The sequence below is a fragment of the Somniosus microcephalus genome, chromosome 30, assembly GCF_052327205.1.
Source record: "Somniosus microcephalus isolate GS21.2 chromosome 30, FLI_Smic_1.0, whole genome shotgun sequence".
NCBI lineage: Eukaryota > Metazoa > Chordata > Chondrichthyes > Squaliformes > Somniosidae > Somniosus > Somniosus microcephalus.
The window spans coordinates 22,612,399-22,639,510 of NC_141016.1; the positions used below are offsets into that span (position 1 = coordinate 22,612,399).

Consider the following 27,112-nt stretch of genomic DNA (forward strand, 5'->3'; position numbering starts at 1 on the left):
GCGGTGCACAGAGGTGCACGGCTGCACCCAGGCTCTCCCATGACTCCCTCCATATGCTTATGGAGAGAGTCACAGCACGCAGGGAGGTTCTCTTCCCTTTCCAAGGGCGGAGGAGACCTCCCCAGGAGACCAACGCAGCCTGGTTGCACATTGCACAGGAGGACACAAGCAGGGATGTCATCAGGAGGACCAGGCTGCAGTGGCGCAAACCTTTCAATGATCTCAGTAGATCACGAAATGTTACTGCAAAGCCACACTCAACCTCATCCTGCTGTGCCACTCATCACATCCCCATCACTCTGCCTTCCCTACCCTACTCCTGCACATCCTTACTCACACCAACTTACCTTGCACCTCCACCCATCCCTCTCTATCTACATTATCACTTCCCCATCTCACTAGCCACCCCTCACTCTCACCCTCATCCTAGTCCAATCACACCAACTAACAACACACAAGGGTAGGCACTTGGGTGTTTTATGCAATGTTCATGTAAATTTTCTGTTAATGTGTTGTCAAACATTGAAATCTTTATTTTCAACGCTTTGCCTTATTGGAGAGATCTGTGCTCACCTGTCTTAGTGAGTTGCAGTGAATGGTGAGACATAATTCCCCCCCACCGCCCCCCCCACGTTGTTGGTGATGTTGGTGTGCTTGGTGCTGCTGGTGTTGGGGCTGATCGTGGAGGGATTCAGAGGACCAAGGTGAGATTTTTTCAAGGGCACTGATGTTGCTGGAATAGATGGCAGCTGAAGTTGAGATGACAGAAGCGATCTGTCAGTGGTGAGAGAGCTTGCTCCAAGGAGGTGACAGTGGATAGCGAGTTTACTCCAAACACTTCCAAACTGCAAACAGCTCAAAAGTGTCTTCCAAGTCCTGAAGGCTCAAGCTTCTGACATTGGAAAGTGACCAGCTGTGAAATAGTAGCTATCATAACACTTTTGCAGCTGTCACCTATTCACAGCAATGGAGAGACATAGAGCACCCGACACACTTACCTGACGTGATCTCCGAACGACGTGAACCCCGTTAAAAAAGTGGTAAAAAAGAAAAAGGCTGGCAAAATAGTAGTTAACAAGCAGTTAAGTATCTTAAATGCCTCCCCCGCCGCTTGGTGTCAGGTCTGTTCTGAATTTGGAAACTTACATGGAGGCGGGTTCGGAGCGGGTTCCCAACCCGCTGTCAATCATTTTGATTTTGACAGTGGACCCGCCTCCGAACCTGCCCTCTGAGCGCCGGCAAAATTCAGCTCGAAGCAACAGTCCAGGCACCCCTGTAGTTTGCCTTGGCGGCAACTGGTAAGAAGGCAAAACTGTGTGGCCAATTACTAGATGGAGGAACACAGAATACAAGTGTGGGTACGAACGATGGTGCAGGAATAGGAGGGTGCTGGTTTGACTGTGGGGCTTCCCTTTTTATTCCAAGTGGGATAGAGAAGGCTGGTCGGCAGAGGGAAGTATTTTTGGTAGGGAAACTATGGGCCGGATTTTCCGATCGGAGGCTTCCTGCGGGCGGATGCCTGCGATCTGGAAAAATCTACGAACTTACCTGTTGGCTCTGTAGGTCCCGAGGCTTCCGCTCCTGGACCTCTCCTGGTGCGCGCGGGCAGAGGCCCAGGTATCCCGGGGCGCAGGCGGTTCGCAAGCGTCCCGGGGTCACGTGGGCCATGGGGAACCAATCAAAGAAGGGAATCCCCCTTCACACTTTTGACACAGAAACATAGAAGATAGGAGCAGGAGTAGGCCATTCGGCCCCTCGAGCCTGCTCCGCCATTCAATGAGATCATGGCTGATCATCCAAATTCAGTACCCTGTCCCTGCCTTCTCCTCATATCCCTTGATCCCTTTAGCCTTAAGAAATATATCTAACTCCTTTTTGAATATATTTAATGAATTGGCCTCAACTGCCTTCTGTGGTAGAGAATTCCACAGGTTCACCACTCTCTGGGTGAAGAAATTGCTCCTCATCTCTGTCCTAAATGGCTTACCCCTTATCCTTAGACTGTGACCCCTGGTTCTGGACTCTCCCGCCATCGGGAACATCCTTCCTGCATCTAGTCTGTCTAGTCCTGTTAGAATTTTATAAGTTTCAATGAGATCCCCTCTCATTCTTCTAAACTCCAGCGAGTTTAACTTTTACCGCTGCACAATAGAGAGCATCCTGACGAACTGTATCACAGTATGGTATGGCAGCTGTAGCTACTATGACCGGAAAGCCCTGCAGCGGGTAGTCAAAACTGCCCAACGCATTACCGGCACCCGGCTACCGACCATAGAGCACATATACCAGAAACGCTGTTTACGGAGGTCACGGTCCATCATCAAAGACCCTACCCACCCCAGCCACAGTCTGTTCGCCCTCCTGCCACCTGGGAGACGCTACAGATGCATTCGCACCCGTACGACCAGATTTAGGAACAGCTTCTTTCCCAGGGCTGTCATCCTACTGAACTCCACAAATAAACTCTAAAGCCTGCACATCTGCCAATGCACTTTATTATAGAAACATAGAAACATAGAAGATAGGAGCAGGAGTAGGCCATTCGGCCCTTCGAGCCTGCTCCGCCATTCAACGAGATCATGGCTGATCATCCAAACCCTAGCACCCGGTCCCTACACCGACCGCCATCCCACCCAAGCCCTATCCCAGTAACCCCGTAACCCCACGTATTTAATCCCCCTAACACTAAGGGCCAATTTTTTTATCATGGCCAATCAACCTAACCCGCACATCTTTGGACTGTGGGAGGAAACCGGAGCACCCGGAGGAAACCCACGCAAACACGGGGTTTATGTTAATGTATTATGTTAATGTATTACAAGCCAAATGTATGTTGAATGTTTAAATGTCTTAATCTAAATGTACACTCTCGGGAGCCGCAAGCCTACATTTCGTTGTACTGCACTTGTGCACTAACAATGACAATAAAAGTTGATTTGATTGATTTGATTTGATTTTGAGTATAAGCCCAATCGACCCAATCTCCCCTCATACGTCATTCCTGCCATCCCAGGTATCAGTCTGGTGAATCTTTGCTGCACTCCCTCCATGGCAAGAATGGCAACAGGTCTCTCCGTGTAGACATGTCAAAAGTATGAATGGGGATCACTCAAAAAACACACTAAAAGATTAAATACATTTTATTTAAAATTAGTTAAAATTACATTAAATTAAATGTTTTAAACAAAAATGTAATTAAAAAAAATAAATTAAAGTTTTTTACGGAGCTAAAAATAAACGTATGTTTTTAAAAGTATTTTAAAATTATAAATGAGTGACATTTAAAAATTTTTAAAACTTTTTAAAACTCTTATGCTGGTAAAAGCAGGCCTTACGCAGGCTTTTACCAGGCGTAAGATTTTTAAAGGTTCTCAGAGGTTGTGCAGAAAGTGGAACTCTCCCCCCCGCGGAGGCCCTTCTCCCGGGCAGGCGGAGGCTTCTTGACAGATCGGAAGTGCCGGTTTTCAGCGCACGCACTTGGCATGCCTGAGACCGGCACTTGCGAGGCCCCTACGTGTGTGTACACAGCTCGTACACACCCGCAGGGGTCAGAAAAAAACAGGCCAAGAAGTTGTGATAGCCAGTTAAAACATCATCAGTAGCTGTGAAGGGGGCTTGTGGTTTAATTAAAATTATGAAAGATTTTTGATAGAGTAGACACAAAGAGAACGTTTCCACTTGTGGGGAAGTGCATAATTAAATAAGTGACCAAGAAATCAAATAGGGAATTCAGAAGAAACTTCTTTACCCAAAGAGTGGTGAGAAGGTGGAACTCGCTGCCACAGGGAGTCTTTGAAGCGGATAGTACAGGAAACTTTCGTTTAACCGGAGGTTAAAAGTCTGGAAAGCTCTATCTACTGGCAAAATTCAGGAGCCGTTTCCTATAAGTTTTTTTTACTTCTCGTTGCTTTTTTTTCCCCAGTCAGGCTCTGCAAGGTCTAGCTGAAGCTGTTGCTTAGCTACAGAGACGCTTTTAAGCTGCAGCCGACTGTTTTGAAGCTGTTGCTAAGCAACAGGGTTTGTTGATTCACACGGAGCTGAAAAGCTCCGTATGTTTTAACATTAGCGCTGGTTTATACGGCAGTTTTGATGGGACGGCACCAACTCGGTCCCGTCAGTGCCGGATACCAGAAAGTTTCCTGTGTAGATGCAGTTAAGGGGAGACTGGACAAACATATGAGGGAGAAGGGAATAGAGGGTTACGCTGATAGACTTAGATGAGGAACGACGGGAGGAGGCTCGAGTGGAGCATAAACGCCGGCATGGACTGGTTGGGCTGAATGGCCTGTTTCTGTGCTGTATATCCTATGTAATTCTCTTTTCTGCATCTAAATAATTCATATTTGGAAAGTGGGGTTGGGGGAAGGGTGTCACAGTACTGGACATGGCCTCCATCACTATGGGGGCGATTTTGCCAGCCCTGGAGAGGTGGGTATGGAGGCAGGGCTGCCGAGAAAATGGCAGAATTTGGGGGCGGGTGCCCAACCCGTCCCCAACCCGCCTCCATGCCATCTTCCCAGGAGGCGGGTAGCCGTCCTGCGCCGGGTCCCGTCTCCTTGGAGGTGGGAAGGGATTAAAGCCTATTAATTATTTGTTAACAGGGAGTTAACAGGCAGAAAATAGGATTATCCCCTTTTTGCCCTCACAAGTGCGGGCTTCCCGAAGGCTCCAAAACCCACCATCTCAGCGAGGCGAGTACTGGGTCTGCGGGGGTCAGAGGGGGTGCAAAAGTGTGGTGTGTAGGTAAGTGATGGGTGCAAGGGTGGAGAGGTGAGTATCTGAGGTAAGGGCAAAGTGTTTTTAAAAGTTTACTTACCTTTGTTTCTTCCTGCAGGTTTCAGTCGGCGTGTATGCGGAGAGTCTCGCACCTCCGCGCTGGAATTGACAGGTGGCCATTGCATTCACAGATGCAACAACCATCTCAATTCTGTTAAAGAAAGAAGTTTGATGCAGTCTTAAGAACTCATCAAACTGCAGAGAATGTCACAGAGCTGTCAAACGATGACAATTCATCTGTCAAAATTTTTTGACAGATGAAATATCATACGCTGATGTGCTCTGCAACTGGCTTCCCCTTAATTGGCCTGCTAAGCCCGCTGGGCGGGCGAAACAAGGTCAATCAAGGGAAAATAGTGTGGGTTGGCCACAAATCGATGGAGGCGGGACATCGACCCGACAAGCAGCAGTCCCCCCTCCAACGCGCCCCCGGTCACAAAACCACCCCCCACGTGTAAAAGACTTACTGAAATTCAGCAACAAGTGCAGAAGCAGCGAAACTATTTTTTTAATTCAAAAATCAAAAATAAAGCCCATTCTTGACAATGCCAGCCTGCCCCTTGACAAACAGCAGCCCAGCAAGCAGTAATGCAAATATGGGGAGGGGGAGGATTCTGCCCCTGATCTGTATCTGGCGTTATAGAGAATCTGTGTACAAAGCCCTCTGACGTTTATTTGAATGTCATTTACATTGCTGCGCCTTCTTCAGGTGCAGTCAGGTGTTGATACCAGAAAAGCCATACTGAAAATGTAGGTACAATGCTAATCAGGAACGCTGCCCCTGTTTTTCAGGCCCTTTTTAAGGAGCAGTGCAGAGGAAAATTGGGCCCGTGCTTATGGAGGATAGGTGAGGGAGAAATTCAGTTGGCTGTGCCACCCGTTAGCGCCTTAAGAGGGCGCTAAGTGGGTCGCAAGCCACTGGCCACGCCTCCCGCTAAATTCCGCGGGACGCTAGTGGTGGCGCTAGCCATTAGCGCTGCGCCGCTATCGATGACGTCATCGGTGTGCGCAGCGCCCCGCTGATGCCCCGGCCGCGATATTTGGAAGCGCCCCCTGATTTACCGCTGGACGCTATGTGCGACCGGTTCAGGGGGGCCTACCTGCGGCGGGGGAGGCGCAAATTAAAGGAGAGGTGCGGGGCGGCCATTTTTGTTGTTGGCCCCCTGCCTGCGCTCCCGTCCCCGGCCTCCTGAACTGCCCCCCCCCCCCCCATGGAGTGCCGGCTGCGTTCCAAGAGCCCGGCACTTCTCCTCGGTGCCGGGCTCTTTTGCCTGCACTCGCGATCCTCGGGGGCCCAGCTGGGCCCCAGATCGCACTGAACAAGGCCCCTCCCTTTAAGAAGGGGAGGAAGGCCTGCAATACCGCAGCGCGACGTGCCGCAGTATGTGGCGCTGCGGCACGTAGCGCGACGATATTCACTCGCAGCGCCCCAAGAGGGATGCGGGGCGCCTCCAGTAGCGCCGCGCTTCCCTTTGGGGCGCTACCACTGAATTTCTGGCAGGCGGCCGCGAATGCTTCTGGGGCGCTACTTTTAGTGCCCTGGCGAGGCTGGCACCCCAAACGGGGCTGTAGTCAATTTCTCCCTCACTATCTTTCATATCTAAACAGTGTCGGTCTGGGGAGGGTTGGCATATATAACCCTAGGTTAAAACAGACATTTTAGAATGTAGAAAATGTTACTGCAGCACTTAAATTCTGACGTAATATTCACGAAACTCAGTAATTAAGTTTAGACCTATCAGCCGGAGTACTGTATTTAGAGTGAACTGTTTTCAAATCTTGGCAACCAAAGAAGTATGTATTGACATAATGTTTGGCAAAAATATGGGACTCATGGTTGGTCGATCGGGCACTGCGATATTGTAAAAAAAGCGTGCTCCTGCCGAGGGTGCACTTTTGATAGGTTGACCTGGTTTGCATTTGTATGTTTGAGGCAATTTGGATGTCTTTCAACCTCCTGTTGACCCAGCAGTGTTAACATCAAACAGTCCAAAATAAATCTGTTGGGAAGAAGCTCATTCAATTATTTTCCATATACTGCGGAACATTTTCAGATGCCGAATGACAAACGTTTGGGAGGGGGCGATTCAGGGTTATTAGAAAAAGTACAGGTACAGGTGGTCAAATAGTTTGCCGGACATGGTGGCTCTTAAAGTGCCGGGACCTTGGCTATACCTTGTGACATAATAAAACTACTAGGCACTTGGTCTAAGCGTTAAACAAAGCTTTAATCAACTGTTTTACAACATGGAGGTCTAGTTGTGTCCTTCACTAGTTCCTGTTAAGAATGTCCTGAGCAAGCTGGGCCCGTGCCCGAGTATTTATACTCTCCCTGGACAGCGCCACCCGCAGGCTGCTCAGTATTATTTCATAAGTCTTTCTTTCATGGATGATTGATTCATGTCACCCTGCAAGGAAAGTAAATTGTTACAGGAATGTGAGGTTAGTGCGATAGTGTATGGTTTCACTCGATTTAACTTTTGGGACAGGGAGAAAGGTTTGAAAACCTTTCCTCAGGAAACCGTAACTGAGCAGATGGCACAATCTTAGAAGGTTTAGAGGGGATTTGAGGGGAAATTTCTTCACCCAGAGGGTTGTGGGGGTCTGGAACTCACTGCCTGAAAGGGTGGTAGAGGCAGGAACCCTAACCACATTTAAAAAGTACTTGGATGTGCACTTGGGATGCTGTAACCTGCAGGGCTACGGAGCAAGAGCTGGGAAGTGGGATTAGGCTGGATAGCTCTTTGTTGGCCGGCACGGACACGATGGGCCGAATGGCCTCTTTCCGTGCTGTAACTTTCTATGATTCTACAATGTCTGTTGAAGGGATGGCTAGATAGACTAGGGCAACTCGGGATGGGCAATAAATGCTGGCATTGCCAGCGACGCCTTGATCCCATAAACGAATTTTAAAAAACTATTTCCGCTGGTTGGGGAGTCTAGGACTAGGGGGCACAGTCTAAAAATTAAAGCCAGGCCTTTCAGGAGTGAAGTTAGGAAACACTTCTACATGCAAAGGGTGGTAGAAGTTTGGAATTCTCTTCCGCAAATGGCAGTTGTTGCTGGGTCAATTGTTTATTTTAAATCGGAGATTGATAGCTTTCTGTTAACTGATGGTATTAAGGGGTATGGGCCAAAGGCAGATATGTGGAGTTATGTCACAGATCAGCCATGATCTCACTGAATGGCGGAACAGGCTTGAGGGGCTGAGTGGCCTCCTCCTGTTCCTATGTTCCTCTGCATATGACCCAAGTTGGATTTAGGTAGCATTAGTTTTTTTAAATATTTGTTCAGAGGATGTGGGTGTCGCTGGCAAGGCCAGCATTTATTGCCCATCCCTAACTGCCCTTGAGAAGGTGGTGGTGAGCCGCCTTCTTGAACCACTGTAGCGGTTTGGTACAACTGAGTGGCTTGCTAGGCCGTTTCAGAGGGCAGTTAAGAGTCAACCACATTGCTGTGGGTCTGGAGTCACATATAGGCCAGACCGGGTAAGGACAGCAGATTTCCTTCCCAAAAGGACATTAGTGAACCAGATGGGTTTTTCCGACAATCATGGTCACGATTACTGATACAGGAAACTCTTTTTTATCCTGCACCGACGGGACCGGCGTGGTGCCGGCTGATCAAAAAGTCCAGACTACAGAGAGGAATACTTGCCAAGGTACGAGAGCCCCGTACACGGCACTTGTGCAGGAGTCCCGGTTACACGGCCACAGATCCAGGAGTCCCTGTTGCACGGCCAGAGGTGCAGGAAACCCGGTTACAAGGCCACAGATCCTGGAACCCCGGTTACACGGCCACTAATATATAGTAAAACTTACCTGAACCTACTCCTGAATTTTGCTGGTTAAAAGAGTTTCCTGTACTAGGTTTTAATTTCAGATTTATTTAATTAACTGAATTAAAATTCCCCAGCTGCCATGAGTGGGATTTGAACTCACAGTCTCTGGATCATTAGTCCAGGTCTCTGGATTACTAGTCCAGTAACATAACCGTACCCCTACATTAGTATGCCCACAAGTCCAAAAATTATATGCTTGTGCTTCATTCCATGAGCAGATGTTATTTTAATATATTCTGCTTAATTTTCCTACTTTGCTTCCAATGATGGAAACAAAAATGACTTGTCTAGTCAAGTTAAGGTTGCAGGTGAGGGAGGAAGTCTTTAGTTACGAGGAATAAAGGCCATGAAATGCCGGAGATGCAACAGCTGCAGCTTACATCAAATACTTTTAATAACAGGAAAAGAGTCAGCACGTTCTGATGAAGCAAGTCGCGGCAAACAGGGATCAAAAATACGGATGTATTATTAACAAGATGCTTTGCCCATCTGATATAAGATACTCGTGATGCCTTTTACATGACTTGTGCTTGCTCCTGATTAAAGGATTCGAACCAGCTGTTGTGTCAACCTGAAATTGCCAACACATGGTTAACTTCTCTTGCATTGGGCAGGAAATAGGTCGAGGCACAACCTTCAACGTACGACGGTAAACATGTTTGACAAACAGCAATCACATATAGATTGGTCTGTGCGCAATTTAGCCAGTAGTTTCTGTTCTGACTGAATATTTGTCTAAAGCTGATTATGGCTTTACTGTTTAAACATAGATGTGGACTCCACTGCGCTTCATTCTTGTTTGGGTCCAAAGTCTATAAAAACAGGTTAAACGTTTGGCTGCTAATATTGCGAACCGTAATTTATAGCCTTAAATGTCAACAATTCAGAGTTCCGCAATTGTTTTTGTCCATTCCCGATTTGACTGTACATGTAATTACTCCAATGCTCTCAACAAGATGGGAGTCTGCAGCTTTCTTGTCCCAAGCTGGAGCTAGCCCTTCTTGCTCTCTGTTTCTAGCCTGGTTTGACTGAACAATGAACTAAATAGCCTGTGTGAATATATGTCTGTTTGATGCAGTGTCTCTCTGCTGAATCACATCATAGAACCAGACATCCTGGTTGTTTCAAACTATCATCCAGTTGCAATGAGGACTGCCAAATAATGTGCTATCATAGATAGAGGGCATATTATTTTCCAGCAACAGGTTAAATATAAATATTTGGAGTTTGTGGCTGTGGCCTTAATTTTAGAAATGTTGTTTTGCTAATGAAAAGAAAGACTTGCATTTCTATAGCGCCTTTCACGACCACCGGACGTCTCAAAGCGCGTTACAGCCAATGAAGTACTTTTGAAGTGTAGTCACTGTTGTAATGTGGGAAACGCAGCAGCCAATTTGCGCACAGCAAGCTCCCACAAACAGCAATGTGATATTGACCAGATACAGGAAACTTTCGATTAACTGGCCACTAAATAACCGGAAATGTCAGTTAACCGGCAAAATTCAGGAGTTGGTTCAGATAACTTTTTTTACTTTTAGTTACTTTTTTTTACTCATTTCTGGCTGTGCAAGCGTCTAACTGAAGCTGTTGCTAAGCTACAGAGACGCTTGCAAGCTGTGCTGATTGTTTTGAAGCTGTTGCTAAGCAACAGGGTTTGTTGCTTTAGACGGAGCGCTGAGCTCCGTATCTTTTAACTATAGCGCTCGATTCTCCGGCATTGTTGATAGACCGGCACCAGCTCGGTCCCGTCCGTGCCGGATACCAGAAAGTTTCCTGTAATCTGTTTTTGTTATGTTGGTTGAGGGATAAATATTGGCCCAGGACACCGGGGATAATTCCCCTGCTCTTCTTCTAAATAGTGCCATGGGATCTTTTACGTCCACCTGAGAGAGCAGAGGGGGCCTCGGTTTAAGGTCTCATCTGAAAGACGGCACCTCCGACAATGCGGCACTCCCTCAGCGCCGCACTCCCTCAGCACCGCACTGGGAGTGTCAGCCTAGCTTTATGTGCTCAAGTCCCTGGAGTGGGACTTGAACCCACAACCTTCTGACATCAGAGGCGAGGGCGTTGACCACTGAGCCACCGCTGACATCATGGCAGACGACAGGTTCCCATGATTAAACTGCGCTATTTGTTTGATAATGTATTTGATTTTACTCCACTACCTGTTGAAAAAGAATAGTGTGAACCGTACATACTATTAAACACTATATGGGCAGCTCCAAGAAGCACCCACAATCTATGCTATATCTTAACATATAAGGATAAAGTTTTGGCTTGTGCAGCCCATTAGGAATGAAATCACAAGGCCGATTTTAGTCCCCGCTTTGAGGTGAGAACAGGATAATTGGAGCACAGAACTTACTGCTCCATTCCTGCCAAGATCCAGGCTGCCACTATATTGGCAGGTCTTTGAAATAGGTTGCACAGGAGCCCACGAAAACAGGCAAGCGGTTCATTAGCCCATGCAAATCAGGGTCCTATTATATCTGGGTACGGTAGTGTAGTAGTTATCAAGGGGCATGGGAAGCGGGCAGGAAAGTGGAGATGAGGTAGAAGATCAGCCATGATCTCACTGAATGGCGGAGCAGGCTCGAGGGGCCGAATGGCCTACTCCTGCTCCTATTTCTTATGTTCTTATGTTACTGGGCCTGGACTAAGAATCCAGAACCATGGCAGTTTCAGAGACTTTGAATTCAGTTTTTAAAAATCTACAAAATAAAAAGCTAGTATCAGAAAACGTGACAGTGAAGCAGTTGGATCCATGTAAAGATCCAACTGGTTCACTAATCAACGTGGTTGACTCTTAACTGCCCTTTGAAGTGTCCTAGCAAGCCACATCATCAAGAAGACCACCAGATCTTCTCAAGGCAACTCAGGATGGGCAATTAATACCGGCCTGGCCAGTGATGGCCAAATCCCAAGAATGAAAATAAAATAGGACACCAATGCAATTTTCAGGTACCAATACTCGGAACATTAAAGGTCCTCCTCAACAACAACAACTTGTATTTATATAGCGCCTTTATTGTAGTAAAACATCCCAAGGTGCTGCACAGGAGTATTTTAAGACAAAAAATTTGACACCGAGCTACATCAGGATAAATTAGGGCAGGTGACCAAAAGCTTGGACAAAGAGGTACGTTTTAAGGTGCGTCTTAAAGGGGGAAAGAGAGGTAGCGAGGCGGAGAGGTTTAGGCAGGGAATTCCAGAGCTTAGGGCCTAGGCAACAGAAGGCACGGCCACCAAAGGCTGAGTGATTATAATCAGGGATGCTCAAGAGGGCAGAATTAGAGGAGCGCAGATATCTCGGGGGGTTGTGGGGCTGGAGGAGATTACAGAGATAGGGAGGGGGCGAGGCCATGGAGGGATTTGAAAACAAGGATGAGAATTTTGAAATTGAGGTGCTGCTTAACCGGGAGCCAATGTAGGTCAGCGAGCGCAGGGGGTGATGGGCGAATGGGACTTGGTGCGTGTTAGGACACGGGCAGCCGAGTTTTGGATGACCTGAAGTTTACGGAGGGTGGAATGTGGGAGGCCAGCCGGGAGTGCGCTGGAATAGTCAAGTCTCGAGGTAACTAAGGCATGGATGGGGGTTTCAGCAGCGGATGAGCTGAGGCAAGGGGCAGAGAGGTAGAAGCCTCACAGCGCCTCACAGCGCCAGGGACCCGGGTTCGAATCCGGCCTCGGGTGACTGTGTGGAGTTTGCACATTCTCCCCCTGTTTGCGTGGGTTTCCTCCGGGTGCTCCGGTTTCCTCCCACAGTCCAAAGATGTGCGGGTTAGGTTGTTTGGCTATGATAAATTGACCCTTAGTGTTAGGGGGATTAAATACGTGGGGTTATGGGGATAGGGTGGGATATGTGTTGGTGTAGGGGTTACGGGGATCGGGTGGGATATGTGTTGGTGCAGGCTCGATGGGCCGAAATGGCCTCTATCTGCATTGTGGGGTTTCTGTGATTTCTGTGAAGCCTACAAAAATTGACTCCCGTAGCCCTTTGCAATTGCAAAGGAGCAAGTTTGTTTGGTTAAAAAAAAATGCAAAATGTAAAAATGTTAAATGTAAAAAGCGCAAGAGAGGTGTCCCGCTCTGTGAAATGGCTGTAAAAATTCTACTTGAGAACGTGAGGCAGAGGAGGGGGAATCTCTTCAACACTGACCAGCACCGGCCCTTAAGAAGAGCACACCAAGAAGAACGGGAGGAAGTTACCTCTAGTTTGAATGCCAGCTCCAACACCATTCATACGTAAGAAAAAGTTCAATGATTTTACAAAGTGCACCAAGGTATGAATACTCACTATAACCGTACATTAATGCGATACACCAAGCATGTTTGGCACTTCCTCACATAATCTTCAAGTACTTAAAAAATCTTACCACAAATGTCCATGAGGCATTGGAGTGCCCTTAACACCCGAGCCTTTACCTAGAAGTGTTCTTTCACCACATCTTTGTACACGTTCAGCCCAAAAGAATCCTCCTATCTAATGTAACAGACTGTTGCATACACATGTCAAAAGACCCACCATGGGATGTGACGTAAGAAAACTACTCGGCACTTGGTCTAAGCGTTAAACAAAGCTTTAATCAACTGTTTTACAACATGGAGGTCTAGTTGTGTCCTTCACTAGTTCCTGTTAAGAATGTCCTGAGCAAGCTGGGCCCGAACCCGAGTATTTATACTCTCCCTGGACAGCGCCACCCGTAGGCCGCTCAGTATTATTTCATAAGTCTTTCTTTCATGGATGATGCGTGCTGACACTTGGGTATTATTGAACATCTTAACAATAGTAAATTCTCACTTCTTGTACTCTTCGGAAAGGATAAGGCAGCCCATAACAACAACAACGTTCATTTATGAAGCATCTTCAATGTTGGAAAAACATTGCAAGGTACTTCACTGAGGTATAATAAGATAAAAATGGACAATGAGCCAAAGTAGGAAGTGTTAAGGGTGACTAAAAGCTTGGTCAAAGAGGTGAGTTTTAAGGAGGAGAGGGAGATGGAGGGGATTAGGGAAAGAATTACAGATCATGGGGTTCAGGTGGCTGAAGGCATGGTTGCTGATGGTGGGGCAGTGGTGCTCAAGGGATTGGAGAGTTTTGGGGAGGAGGGATTGGAGGAGATTACAGAGAAAGGGAGGGGCAAGGCCATGAAAGGATTTGAGATAAAAACAGAAAATGCTGGAAATACTCAGCAGGTCAGGCAGCATCTGTGGAGAGAGAAACAGAGTTAACGTTTCAGGTCGATGACCTTTCGTCAGAACTGGAAAAAGCTGGAGATGGAACAGGTTCTTAAAGCAAGTGTAGGGGCAGGGAGAGGGGGGAGGGGAGGAAAGAACAAAAGGGAAGGTCTGTGATAGGATGGAAGGCAGGAGAGATTAAGAGACATTAAGAGATGGTGCAAGGCAAAAGGAGATGGTAATGGGACAAGTTAAGAAACAAAAGATTTGAGATATTGGGGGACCGGGAGCCAATGTAGACCAGCAAGGTCATTTGATGGATAAGTTGGACTTGTTACGGGATAGGATATGGACAGCAGGGTTTAGGATGAGAGGAAGTTTAGAGAGGGTGGAGAGTAGGAGCCAGAAAAGCATTTGAATCGTCAAAGGCATGGATGAAGGTTTCAGCAGCAGATCGACTGTGGTAGAGGTGGAGGCAGCCGGCGTTATGGAGGTGGAAGTAGGTGGTCATTGTGCTGGAGAAGGTAAGGAGGTCAGAAGCTCAGTTTAGGATTGAATCGGACGCGTTGGTTGTGAAGAGTCTGGTTCAGCTGGAGTCGGTGGCGAGGGATGTGGAGAGACCCAATGGCAAAGGTATGAAGTACATGACATGGGTCAGAGATGGTGGCTTTGGTTCTTCCAATGATTAACTGGAAAAGACTGGTTGTCAATTCAGAAGTAATGGATGGGTCCAAGAGGTGGTGGAGAAATAGAGGTGAGTATCATCAGCATACATGTGAAGCTGACCTTACGTCTACAGATGATGTTGCCAAGAGGCAGCATATAAATGAGGAAGAAGTGGGGGGGTCAAGGATACATTCCTTGTTGAGTCCAGAGGTAATGGTGCACCAAAGGGAAGAGAAGCTGTTGCTCGAGATGACGTGACAATGATCAGATAGGTAACAGTGGAACCAATTGAGGCCAGTCCCACTTGAGCTGGGCAATGGAGGAGAGGCATTGAAGGAGGATGGGGAGGTCCACCTTGTTGAAGGCTGCAGAGAGGTCACGGAGGACAAGGATAATGCATCACAGTCACATTTGTTACTGGTTAGTGCTGTTTCGGTGCTGTGGCAGGGGCTAAAACCTGATTGGAGAGATTCAAATAGAGAGTTGCAGTACAGGTGGGAACAGGTTTCGAAGGCGACAACACATTAGAAACATAGAAACATAGAAGATAGGAGCAGGAGTAGGCCATTCGGCCCCTCGAGCCTGCTCCGCCATTCAATGAGATCATGGCTGATCATCCAAACTCAATACCCTGTCCCTGCCTTCTCCCCATATCCCTTGATCCCTTTAACCTTAAGAAATATAACTAACTCCTTCTTGAATATATTTAATGACTTGGCCTCAACTGCCTTCTGTGGTAGAGAATTCCACAGGTTTACCACTCCCTGGGTGAAGAAATTCCTCCTCATCTCTGTCCTAAATGGCTTACCCCTTATCCTTAGACTATGACCCCTGGTTCTGGACTCCCTCGCCATCGGGAACATCCTTCCTGCATCTAGTCTGTCTAGTCCTGTTAGAATTTTAAGGACTTTGGAGAGGAAAAGGAGGTAGAAGATGGGGTGGTAGTTTACAAGGATAGGGGTTGAAGGCAATGTTCCTAGTACAGGAAACTTCGCGATATCCGGCACCGACGGGACCGAGCTGCTGCTGATCTATCAAAACTTCCGGATAGACCAGCGCTAATGTTAAAGGATACGGAGGTTTTCATCTCCGTATCTGACAACAAACACTGTTGCTTAGCAACAACTTGTAAACACTCGGCCCGTACCTTGGAAGAGTCTCTGAAGCTGTTGCTAAGCTACAGAGATGCTTTCCAGGGCCTGACTGTTAAAAAAAATGCTAGGAGAAGAAAAAAAACCTAACCAAAACGGCTGCTGATTTCTGCCGTTAGATCGAGGTTTCCAGACATACAACCTCCGGATAAACCAAAGTTTCCTGTAATTTATTTTTGGGTGTGCGGCCCCTTTACGGGTCTGTGCGGCCGATTCAAACTTCCGCGCATGCACGATTCCCCACCCCAACTTCTCTATTTGAGTCTATTCTCTATTCTAAAGAGAGATGTGGATTCAATCTTGGGGCAGGGGAGCTTGGGAGGCTGAATGGATGGTCTCAATCTTATTGACAAAGAAAGAAAGAACCTATATAATGCAAATGCATGAGATTCTCACATTTGGTGTTGAGGTTGATGGTGGGGGGAGTAGGGAAAGGAGTTTAAGGAGATGCTTGGTAGTGGAGAAAATAAGTCATCTTTGCTCCCCAGGATGATCCTGGAGTAGTGGGTGGTTTTAGTAGAGGAGAGTGAGGCCTGAGAGTGCTTGATATAGGTCGATGAGATTTGGTAATGGATGGCTAAACCATTTCAACCATGAAATGAATGGCAGGTGGTTGATCTCCAAGCTTCTGACCTCTTGCCTTGTATGCGAAAAAATTACTTCAAAATCCTGGGAAGGGAGGCCACAGAGAGTCCCGGAAATGGGAACGTGGTAGGGTGCATGTTGGCTTAGGGCTCACTACCAAGTTGTACTGCTCTTCCTGATCCTATTCTCTTCTTCACTGATTGCCAACAAAGCATACACCGTTTGTTTTACCACAGCACTCCATTATGTGAAAGCTGCTCAGTAGGACTGATTGTAAACTGTCTTTTCTCCTCTTATTCTCGATATGGCAAAGGATGGCAAGCCAGACCCAACTCATCCAGCCGCACCAACAGTTCACTCATACTCTCCCTCCCAAGCACCTCAGACACATCAGGATCTAGACGTCATAGGTCCTCTTTTTTAAAAGGATTACTTTTGAGCATCTAAGGTGGGCGCAAGCATTGGGGGACCATGCCAAACAGTGTGCTACGGATAGCAACTCGACTGAAGGAGTTCCATAGCCGCATGTGCAGTACCATGTGACGTAATAAAACTCACTGCGCACTTGGTTTGAGTATAAAGCAAGGCTTTAATCAACTTGTTTCAGAACATGGAGGTCTAGTTGTACTTCACTAGTTCCTTGTTTTACAAAATGTCCCTGTACAAGCTGGGTCCACGCCCGAGTATTTATACTCCTTGGACGGCGCCACCAGCTGGTCGTCCAGCGTTATTTCATGAGTAGTTTCTCGATGAATGATGAGATTTATAACACCATGCATGATGGCTTTGCAACATTGCAGTACACCATGGAGCGTCCATCAACTCCAGAGACACCTGCAATGTTGCCCCCAAGCCTGAGGCCATATAAACAACTGGGGTTACTCCAATGGATTCTGAGATTGCAGCTACAGAGGCCTGGGGTACCACAGTGGAATAGGCTGTCTCTTTCATCTTCAACAAGCTTGGGGATCGAGCAGAGGGAACTCTGAGCCAGAGAGCTTCATTGATCTTATCGATACCCTTAGGTCTTCTGTCATGTTGATCAGTGGTCAGAGTGAGGCAGTGCTCCGTAGCAAGAGCATGGCTAGAATGGGCACAGATAGTGATACTGTCTCACAGGGAGGCAACATATCAGTACACTCTGACACCTGCACAGGTGTCAAAAAGTAGGCAGGTCGAGGGTGCCCATGCTGTCGTGCAATGCAACCTGCAGCACTTACACGTCAGGACTCAAAGGCTCCTATCACAGTCTGCAAAGGGATATAGATAGGTTAAGTGAGTGGGCAAAAATTTGGCAGATGGAGTATAATGTGGGAAAATGTGAGGTTATCCACTTTCACAGAATCACAGAACCCCACAGTGCAGATAGAGGCCATTTCGGCCCATCGAGCCTGCACCGACACATATCCCACCCGATCCCTGTAACCCCTACACCAACACATATCCCACCCTATCCCTGTAACCCCACGTATTTAATCCCCTAACACTAAGGGTCAATTTATCATAGCCAATCAACCTAACCCGCGGAAGAATAAAAAAGCAAATTATTATTTAAATGGAGAGAGACTACAAAATGCTGCGGTACAAAGGGATCTGGGGGTCCTTGTACACGAAACACAAAAAGTTAGCATGCAGGTACAGTAGGTAATCAGGAAGGCAAATGGAATGTTGGCCTTTATTGGAAGGGGGATGGAGTATAAAAGTAGGGAAGTCTTGCTACAACTGTACAGGGCGCTGGTGAGACAGCACCTGGAGTACTGCGTGCAGCTTTGGTCTCCTTATTTAAGGAAGGATATACTTGCATTGGAGGCAGTTCAGAGAAGGTTCACTAGGTTGATTCCTGAGATGAAGGGGTTGTCTTATGAGGAAAGGTTGAGAAGGTTGGGCCTTTACTCATTGGAGTTTAGAAGAATGAGAGGTGATCTTATTGAAACATATAAGATTCTGAGGGGCCTTGACAGGGTAGATGCAGGGAGGATATTTCCCCTCGCAGGGGAATCTAGAACTAGGGGGCACAGTTTCAGAATAAAGGGGTCGCCCATTTAAAATGGAGATGAGGAGGAATTTCTTCTCTCAGAGGGTCGTGAATCGTTGGAATTCTCTACCCCAGAGAGCTGTGGAGGTGGAGTCATTGAATATATTTAAGGTGGAGATAGACATATTTTTGAATGGTAAGGGAGTCAAAGGTTATGGGGAGCGGGCAGGAAAGTGGAGTTGAGGCCAAGATCAGATCAGGTCTTATGTTCTTATGTAGCCAGCCACCTCGTACACTGGCAGGACCAAGACTAAGCACCAAATTAGCATTAAGAGGACATGCTTCACTCATAGAAACATAGACGATAGGAGCAGGAGTAGGCCATTCGGCCCCTCGAGCCTGCTCCGCCATTCAATGAGATCATGACTGACCATCCAAATTCAGTACCCTGTCCCTGCTTTCTCCCCATACCCCTTGATCCCTTTAGCCTTAAGAAATATATCTAACTCCTTCTTGAATATATTTAATGAATTGGCCTCTACTGCCTTCTGAGGTAGAGAATTCCACAGGTTCACCACTCTCTGGGTGAAGAAATTCCTCCTCATCTCAGTCCTAAATAGCTTACCCCTTATCCTTAGACTGTGACCCCTGGTTCTGGACTCCCCGACCATCAGGAACATCCTTCCTGTATCTAGTCTGTCTAGTCCTGTTAGAATTTTATAAGTTTCAATGAGATCCCCTCTCATTCTTCTAAACTCCAGTGAGTATAAGCCCAATCGACCCAATCTCTCCTCATGCGTCATTCCTGCCATCCCAGGTATCAGCCTGGTGAATCTTCGCTGCACTCCCTCCATGGCAAGAACATCCTTCCTCAGATAAGGCGACCAAAACTGCACACAATACTCAAGATGTGGTCTCACCAAGGCCCTGTCACAAAGGAAAGCACCTTGTTTGTGAATAGTAGGGACACACACAATGTTTGGAGGTTAAAATATGGTTCAACTATAGTTGTTTTTGACAAGGTTTGAATGCAGGATTCATCAGGTGGTATGAACGGAAGATTTGTGAGTTGCATTGAAAAGGGAAGGCACTGTAGGTGAAGGCATATGTGTGACAGGAAAGGCGAAACGTAGACAAGACTATTATCTAATGGAGCAATCAATCAGATTGCTCAAACAGGTTCTCCAGTGCACCAAACCAAACTCTTCCCAAATCGTTTTCAGGTGCAACCTGTCCTACTTCTAGCTTACTGCAACCACATGATTTTTCCACCCTCATCCCATATTATTATACTCCCTGGACAAATTATTTCAGTGCAGGTGAATGCCGCTGCCCCAATTCCACATTCTGTTACGTTGTGAATCTTTGGAATTCTCTACCCCAAAGGGCTGTGAATGCTGAGTCTTTGAGTATATTCAAGGCTGAGATAGATAGATTTTTGGACTCTAGGGGAATCAAGGAACATGGGGATCGGGCAGGAAAGTGGAGTTGAGGTCGATGATCGGCCGTGATCTTATTGAATGGCGGAGCAGGCTCGAGGGGCCGTATGGCCGACTCCTGCTCCTATTTCTTATGTTCTTATTCCAGCAACCCCACCTTGCACCAGCAGATAAAGAATATCTCAACAAATTTCTAAAACGGCACAGAAATCGATTCTTTTCCTTTTCTTTTGAATAAATAATGTTTTGGTGGTAGTTATAGCCATTTTGTAGCAACAGTAATTTCAGGATTATGTTTCACTTGCATCCTTAAAATGCTTGTGCAGACCAAATTGTTCGAGTGATTAATAATTGACGAAATGGAAGCTTTTTGAAGAGTGTATATTTACTGCAGAAATACAGACAAAACAGGGTGCCGGTTTTTGTTTTAGGTATGGTTTTAATTATGTGCCTGTCAACGTGTTGTGGTACATCTTAATCACACATATGCAGACCTTTTTCTGTGCGTGTTTGAGCCGCTCTGTCAGTCACCATGACATTCACGGCCAAAATAAAAAGCAGAAATTCTTATCTTGGGCAGTTTGAAAGGTTAAAGCGACTAATGCCAAAGCGTGAGGGGGTAACGGCAAACAAAAAGTTTTCAGCCTAAGTTGCGAACAGCGGTCGGCCAGGAATGGTCGGGGCAACTCTCTGCCTTTTTCGTGCTCAGCACGTCTTGCTGGCAAGGCACCAGAAGGGAAGGAACTTGCAGCTCAGCTGGAACCCGGGCATATGGAGATCAATATATGACAAAAGGAGCAGTCTGATTTTATTTAAGCATCTGATACTTGAGACACCAGGAAAGTGCTAAAAAAAAAATTGCACTTCTTTATGGTCACTGCCTTCTTCTTCAGCTCTTTGTTACACTGGCTGATCTTAGTCTGCACAATTCTCCAATTTGAATGAGTCTTTTATTTCAAAAAAACACAAGCCAAAATGCTTTTTTTTTTAACTGTTTGAAGCATGTGTACAGTTCCTTGTTTCCTTCTTTTGCCACATTTCTTCCTTCCCAAAGGTATTTTGCAGTCTACTTCCCTTTGATGTTAACAGAGATTACATCAGTCGAAGCGCACAAGTGCACATATCGCCAACGATCAGCTCCAAAGGATTAGACCGGAGGAAGGGAGTGATAAATCTCATCATCATCGAGAAACTACTCATGAAATAACACTGGACGGCCAGCTGGTGGCGCCGTCCAAGGAGTATAAATACTCGGGCGTGACCCCAGCCTGCCAGGGACATTTTGTAAGACAAGGAACTAGTGAAGTACAACTAGACCTCCATGTTCTGAAACAAGTTGATTAAAGCCTTGCTTTATACTCAAACCAAGTGCGTAGTGAGTTTTATTACGTCAAAGGGCTTTGTAAAAAGTAACAGAACAAATGTGGCTTCGATTTGATCACGGTATGCTCTAGGGATATGGAGATTGGGCGGGAAAGTGGAGTTGGGGTCGATGGTCAGCCATGATCTTATTGAATGGCGGAGCAGGCTCGAGGGGCCGTATGGCCGACTCCTGGTCTTATTTCTTACGTTCTTATGCTCGCCCTGTATCAACCATTATTAGTGTTCTGACCATATATCTGAGCAATGAGCAATTGCAGCAGGTTCAGGGGGGCTGAGAGAGCGAGAGAGAGACTGGAAAAAGAAAACTTTGTGTAAAAAGGATAGGGAGAGAGAATAAACAGAAGAACAGAGAAAGGAGAGAGACTGAATATAACTGGAGACAGTCAGAAATGAATAAAAAACGTCTTTAAATGACTCGAGACGGCAGGGGTGAGAACGGAAAAAACGGCTTCATGACACAAACATCCAGGGAGGTAAAACAACTTTGAAAATGGTCTTAATGATTCTTGTTTTTTAAAATCTGGTCAATACTGTACCCAGTTGTGTCCAATATAACAGTACTTAAATTTAGAACTTAAGAACATAAGAATTAGGAGCAGGAGTCGGCCGTTCGGCCCCTCGAGCCTGCTCCACCATTCAATAAGATCATGGCTGATCTTCGACCTCAACTCCACTTTCCCGCCCGATCTCCATATCCCTCGATTCCCCTAGAGTCCAAAAATCTATCGATCTCAGCTTTGAATATACTCAAAGACTCAGCATTCACAGCCCTCTGGGGCAGAGAATTCTAAAGATTCACAACCCTCTGAGTGAGGAAATTCCTCCTCATCTCAGTCTTAAATGGCCGACCCCTTATCCTGAGACTATGCCTCCTAGTTCTAGACTCTCCAGCCAGGGGAAACAACCTCTCAGCATCTACCCTGTCAATCCCTCTCAGAATCTTGTATGTTTCAATGAGATCACCTCTCATTCTTCTAAACTCCAGAGAGTATCGGCCCATTCTACTCAATCTCTCCTCATAGGACAGCCCTCTCACCCCAGGAATCAATCTAGTGAACCTTCGTTGCACCGCCTCCAAGGCAAGTATATCCTTCCTTAGATAAGGAGACCAAAACTGTGCCCAGTACTCCAGGTGTGGTCTCGCCAAGGCCCTGTACAATTGTAGCAAGGCTTCCTTACTCTTATACTCCAACCCACTTGCAATAAAGGCCAACATGCCATTTGCCTTCCTCAGTGCTTGCTGTACCTGCATGCTAGCTTTCTGTGTTTCTTGCACGAGGACACCCAAGTCTCTCTGAACACCAACATTTAAAAGTTTCTCACCATTTAAAAAATATTCTGTTTTTCTATACTTCCTACCAAAGTGAATAACCTCACATTTCCTTACATTATACTCCATCTGCCACCTTACTGCCCACTCACTCAGTCTACCTACATCCCCTTGCAGACTCTGTTCTCCTCACTGCTTACTGTCCCAGCTTTTATAATTAACGTAAAATGAAGCAAGATCATATCTTTAAAACTTACCAACACAGTCACATAACGGAAATTCCATTTGGGCTTTTTTTGACGGGGTATCCAGCAAGCTTTTAGTCGGGGTATCCAAATATTTCAAAGGAGATTCCAAAAAGCCACTGAGAGAAGGGGTGAGGGGCGCATTTTTTGTGGGTGTGTCTTCTTCTGAAAGTCCCTCTATGTTTTCCCCAGAATAAACTGTGGACAGCACGGTAATAGCACCAGAGGTTTCAACTTTCATGTGTTTTGAGGATCCAGTCATAAAAGAATTATTAAAACATTTTGTATTTTCCTGCAAAGTGGAATTCGTTCTGCTGTTTGTATTGGTCGGTTTGCATTCATGTTGTTCGTGAGATGTACGATTTTGAGAAAACAGTGTTTGACTGCTCTGGTCCAAATCACCAGACTGGTTGAGAAACGAGAGCTGAGGGTCAGTGGAAGGTGTCTGGTTTTCGTGCGATTCTAACGGAGAAGTTGCACTATTCTGAGCAGGGAACTGGAATTGCTGCGTTGTGGAGCCGGATTCGAATTCTGCCTCAAACTGTTTTAAGAGTTCCTCAATTTTTTCCTCAAAGGAGCGAGGGCTGTGTGCGGGCATGTCGTTCTGTTGCATCTGAATAGGCAAGGCGTCTGAGTTTTCGTGCGGATCTTTGTCGTCGGCATGTCTGGCGGGGCTGCTCTTCAGCGAAGTTGATGCTGGGCATTTCCCGACGTGGGGATCGCACAAAAAGGAATCCTTCTGGAAGCTGCGCATTTCTTGGGACGCTGACCGATTGGAAGTGGGAGCCTCCTGAGCTGCCTCGCTGTCCTCCGTCTGTTGCTGCTGGGAAGCTTCAGAAATTGGCTGAAGTGCTGTTTGTATCTGCTGTTCCTTGAGAAGCTGATGTTGTGGCAGCAACTGGGCCTGACGTTCATCCAACCCATAGCTGTTCTGTATTTTTTCCACTTGCTGAAACCCATCCAAGACCTGTTTGTGTTGAGGTAATGACTGATGCTGCAGTTCGGTCTGTTGCATTTGCTGAAACTGATGCAGGAGAAGCTGCTGTTGGATATGTTGCGCCTTCTGAAGCTGGGTTTCTTTACGCTGCTTTTGCGCCGGTTGCAATTTCTTCTTCTTTTCCTGCACCGGTTTCTTTTGCTTCTGCCTTTTTAGATGCGGCTGATGTTGCGACCACCATTTCTGCTGCTCGTGGAGATGGTTGGCCTTCTGGCTTTGCTCTTGAAAGAGGTTGCGTTTATGGTGTAGATGTTGCTGCAGGGCCGCCTGTGTTTTCTGATGCTTGCTCGCCTGATGCATCTGCATCTGGTGCACGGACTGGGACGGCTGCTGCTCTGGCAACATCCCATAAAAGCCGACTCCGGGCGCTAAATTGGGAAATGGCAACGGTAAATCCTGTTGGGTTTTTACACCTGCCTCCTCATGCGCCATTATGCCAGACATCTTAAACAGAGGGTATTTGTTGCTGTTGTTACCATCTAATAGCTGCTTTAACTCGGTCATGGGATCATTCAGTGAAGTAACTGGCTGATTCGTGTTGAACATTGGCATGTTTCCTTCCGCACTGGCTGCATCACTCCTGTGAGCAGAGGCTTCTTCGGTATGTTTGATGGTGGATATTGAATTTGAAAAATTATTGAATGGACCTTGCAATGTCTTCATGGCTGGAATGTAGTGAGCTTCAACCGGCGCTGGTTCCTTTAGACGCTCCCATGGCGTTTGCACTTGAGGGTGGTATTCCGGGAACACTTGCTGACTAGGATGCTGATGCAGAGCTGGGTGCTGTTGGGAGATTTGCCTGTTTTGTGGCTCCTGGCTGCAGTCTTCTTGCCGTTCCTCGACGGCATCAGAAGAGGCAGGCGGAGGGACATGGTCTTCCTCAATCGAGCTGGATGAAGCATCGCCTATCTGAGAGGTGCTGTTGGCTTCGAGAAACGGCTGTGGAAGGGTTGATGACAGCTGGGTAAGGGCTTCGATGGCAATTGCTGTCTGTAGACTTATGTTTTTCTCTTTTGCGATGGACAGAGCACTCTGCGAGTATTGAGAAACATCCGAGGGATCAAAAATCGGCGATTCCTCCAAAACAGGCATGTGATTTTGTAAAGCACCATTTTCCACAGGCATATCATTGATTTTATCAGAAATTTGTGAAGTCCTGTTCTGTTCCTCGTCAATAACAGCTTTTATTTTTTTCTCAAGCCATTCCAGATAGTCTGGGCATTCTGGGCCATCACAGTTGCAGTTTGGTGGTTTCTTCCCATGTTTTTTTGCAAGGGTCCATGCAGTGGTCAAAGTGCTCAAATCATCATTAGGAGGGCAATCATCGTTCATCGGAAGTATCATGTCCACTGTGTCACTGCTGTTGTTAATCTCTGGGTTACATTTCTCAGTAAGGTTAATCTTTTGTAAAGGTTGAGAGTTTTGTGCTGGTGAATTATATGAAGGGAAGCTCATTACTGTTTCGGGGAATACCGCTAACTTTCTGGCATCATCCAGGATGACATTATCCCCAGCAGTTGCCAGGTCCTCCTTGACATGGTTCCTAACTTGATTCAGTACTTGAGTTGTCTCCCAGTTGATGTTTCCATTGGGGTGTTGAGGGAGTCTCTGGTCATCCATCCACTCACTTGGCTCCACTTCAATGGCGTGTCCTTCTTGACTACATACTCCATTCACCAGACTTGGTGCCATTTCTAATCTTAACCGGCTTTCTCCAACATGGTTGGTTGACCCCTCTTCCATTTGGCCTGTTCTGGGGCCATCCACTGAGCTCCCTTCTGAACCCGTCTACAGAACAAAAAAATTGAATACGTTAGAATTATAGTATATTGTTTTTGAATATGTAATTACATGCCTTCAAATAAATACTAAAGATTGGCACAGAAAGTAAATAACTTAATTTACATACAACATAGGCTTTTATTATTGGTCAAACACTATATCAAACACAGACTGCTAACTCAAAATGGCTCAAAAATGTACTTTTGGTTAACACCCTTTCCTTCCTTTGTCCCCAAGCAATGTAAGTATATTATACAATAGCCAGAGGCTATTCTGACTCTTGTGTTACAGAATCACTTACACAGTAGTTGTAGCTCAACCAAGCAATCTTTAGCTGAAGCATAGAGTTTGACTCTGCATTGATTATTTCTATTCAACACTGTCATCCGTGGCTCAGTTGGCAGCACCCTCGCCTCTGAGTTAGAAGGTCGTGGGTTCACGTCGCACTCCAGGTACTTGAGCACAAAAATCTAGGCTGACACTCCAGGGCAGTGCTGAGGGAGTGCTGCACTGTCGGAGGTGCCGTCTTTCGGTTGAGACGTTAAACCGAGGCCCCGTCTGCCCTCTCAGGTGGATGTAAAAGATCCCAGGGCACTATTTTGAAGAAGAGCAGGGAAGTTCTCCCTGGTGTCCTGGCCAATATTTATCCCTCAATCAACATCACTAGCAGATTATCTGGTCATTGTCACATTGCTGTTTGTGGGAGCTTGCTGTGCGCAAATTGGCTGCTGCGTTTCCTACATTACAACGGTGACCCAATTTTCCGCCCATAAGTTCTACTGTGACATTCTATCACATCATGACACAAAACCCATAAAGAAAAGAAAGACTTGCATTTATATAGCGCCTTTCACGACCACCGGACGTCTCAAAGCGCTTTACAGCCAATGAAGTACTTTTGAAGTGGAGTCACTGTTGTAATGTGGGAAACGCGGCAGCCAATTTGCGCACAGCAAGCTCCCACAAACAGCAATGTGATAACGGCCAGATAATCTGTTTTTGTTATGTTGGTTGAGGGATAAATATTGGCCAGGACACCGGGGAGAACTTCCCTACATACTGTGAAAGTTTCATCATCCATTGCAATTAATAATAACTTGTGATTGAAATAGGGACGCTGTCCATTTAAAAATAAATAATAATCATTAAGGACTGGCAACCAACAGCAAAACATTAACCAATAGCTGATCTGTATTGAGGTAAGATTAAAATGAAACTCTGGTGGGAGCAGTAAACATTTTACAAATCCAGACTTTTCAAAATAGATGCAAATGGAAAATGTCAGTCAAAATATTTTCATTTGGCTAATTTCTGTACAAGCGCAGGGCTAAACCGAAGGCTGCCTGCTCCACTTGGTGGGAATCTCAGCGCTTTTTACAACTTTGCTCCCCAGCGCTGTGCTGAGTTAGCTGGTTATTGCAATGTTTTGGCAGCGCAGTACAGTGTCCTCTCGATTAAAAAAAACTATTACCAGGAGCCAATGGAAAATGGTGTTGTGCTGAGGAAAGTATTGTACGTGGTATTCGTACAGAGGTTGGGAACCACTTCCTGTTTCGGTCAGTTGTAACAGAGAACTAAAAATAGATTGTAAAGTCTGCATTTATGCATGGCTGGAGTTGATCCCATCTAAATGTTTGTTCGCTCAGTCAGTCAGCTGCGACGGGAAACGGTTTATAGCAAATGGATTTTAGTAAACTGGTCTGAGCAAAATCAGCTCTGTCTGTGTTGTCCCCCCAATAGTTCCTCAGTATAAACTTGGGTTGTCTGTCTGAGTATTGCCAGTACAAATGATAAACACTGCTGTTAATATTAAAGTTCTGA

The 27,112-nt window shown here is 46.3% G+C and overlaps 1 protein-coding gene across 1 annotated transcript in view; it reads right to left on the minus strand.

The window, feature by feature from the left end:
- LOC147098014 (methylcytosine dioxygenase tet3-like) overlaps positions 1–27,112 on the minus strand; it is a gene marked incomplete at its 5' end in the record, with an annotated part of 381,427 nt that overhangs the window by 131,362 nt on the left and 222,953 nt on the right. Inside the window, one exon of the mRNA XM_085971208.1 lies at positions 22,525–25,297. Coding sequence (XP_085827334.1) covers positions 22,525–25,297 — 2,773 coding nt within the window. The remainder of the gene's footprint in view (positions 1–22,524; positions 25,298–27,112) is intronic.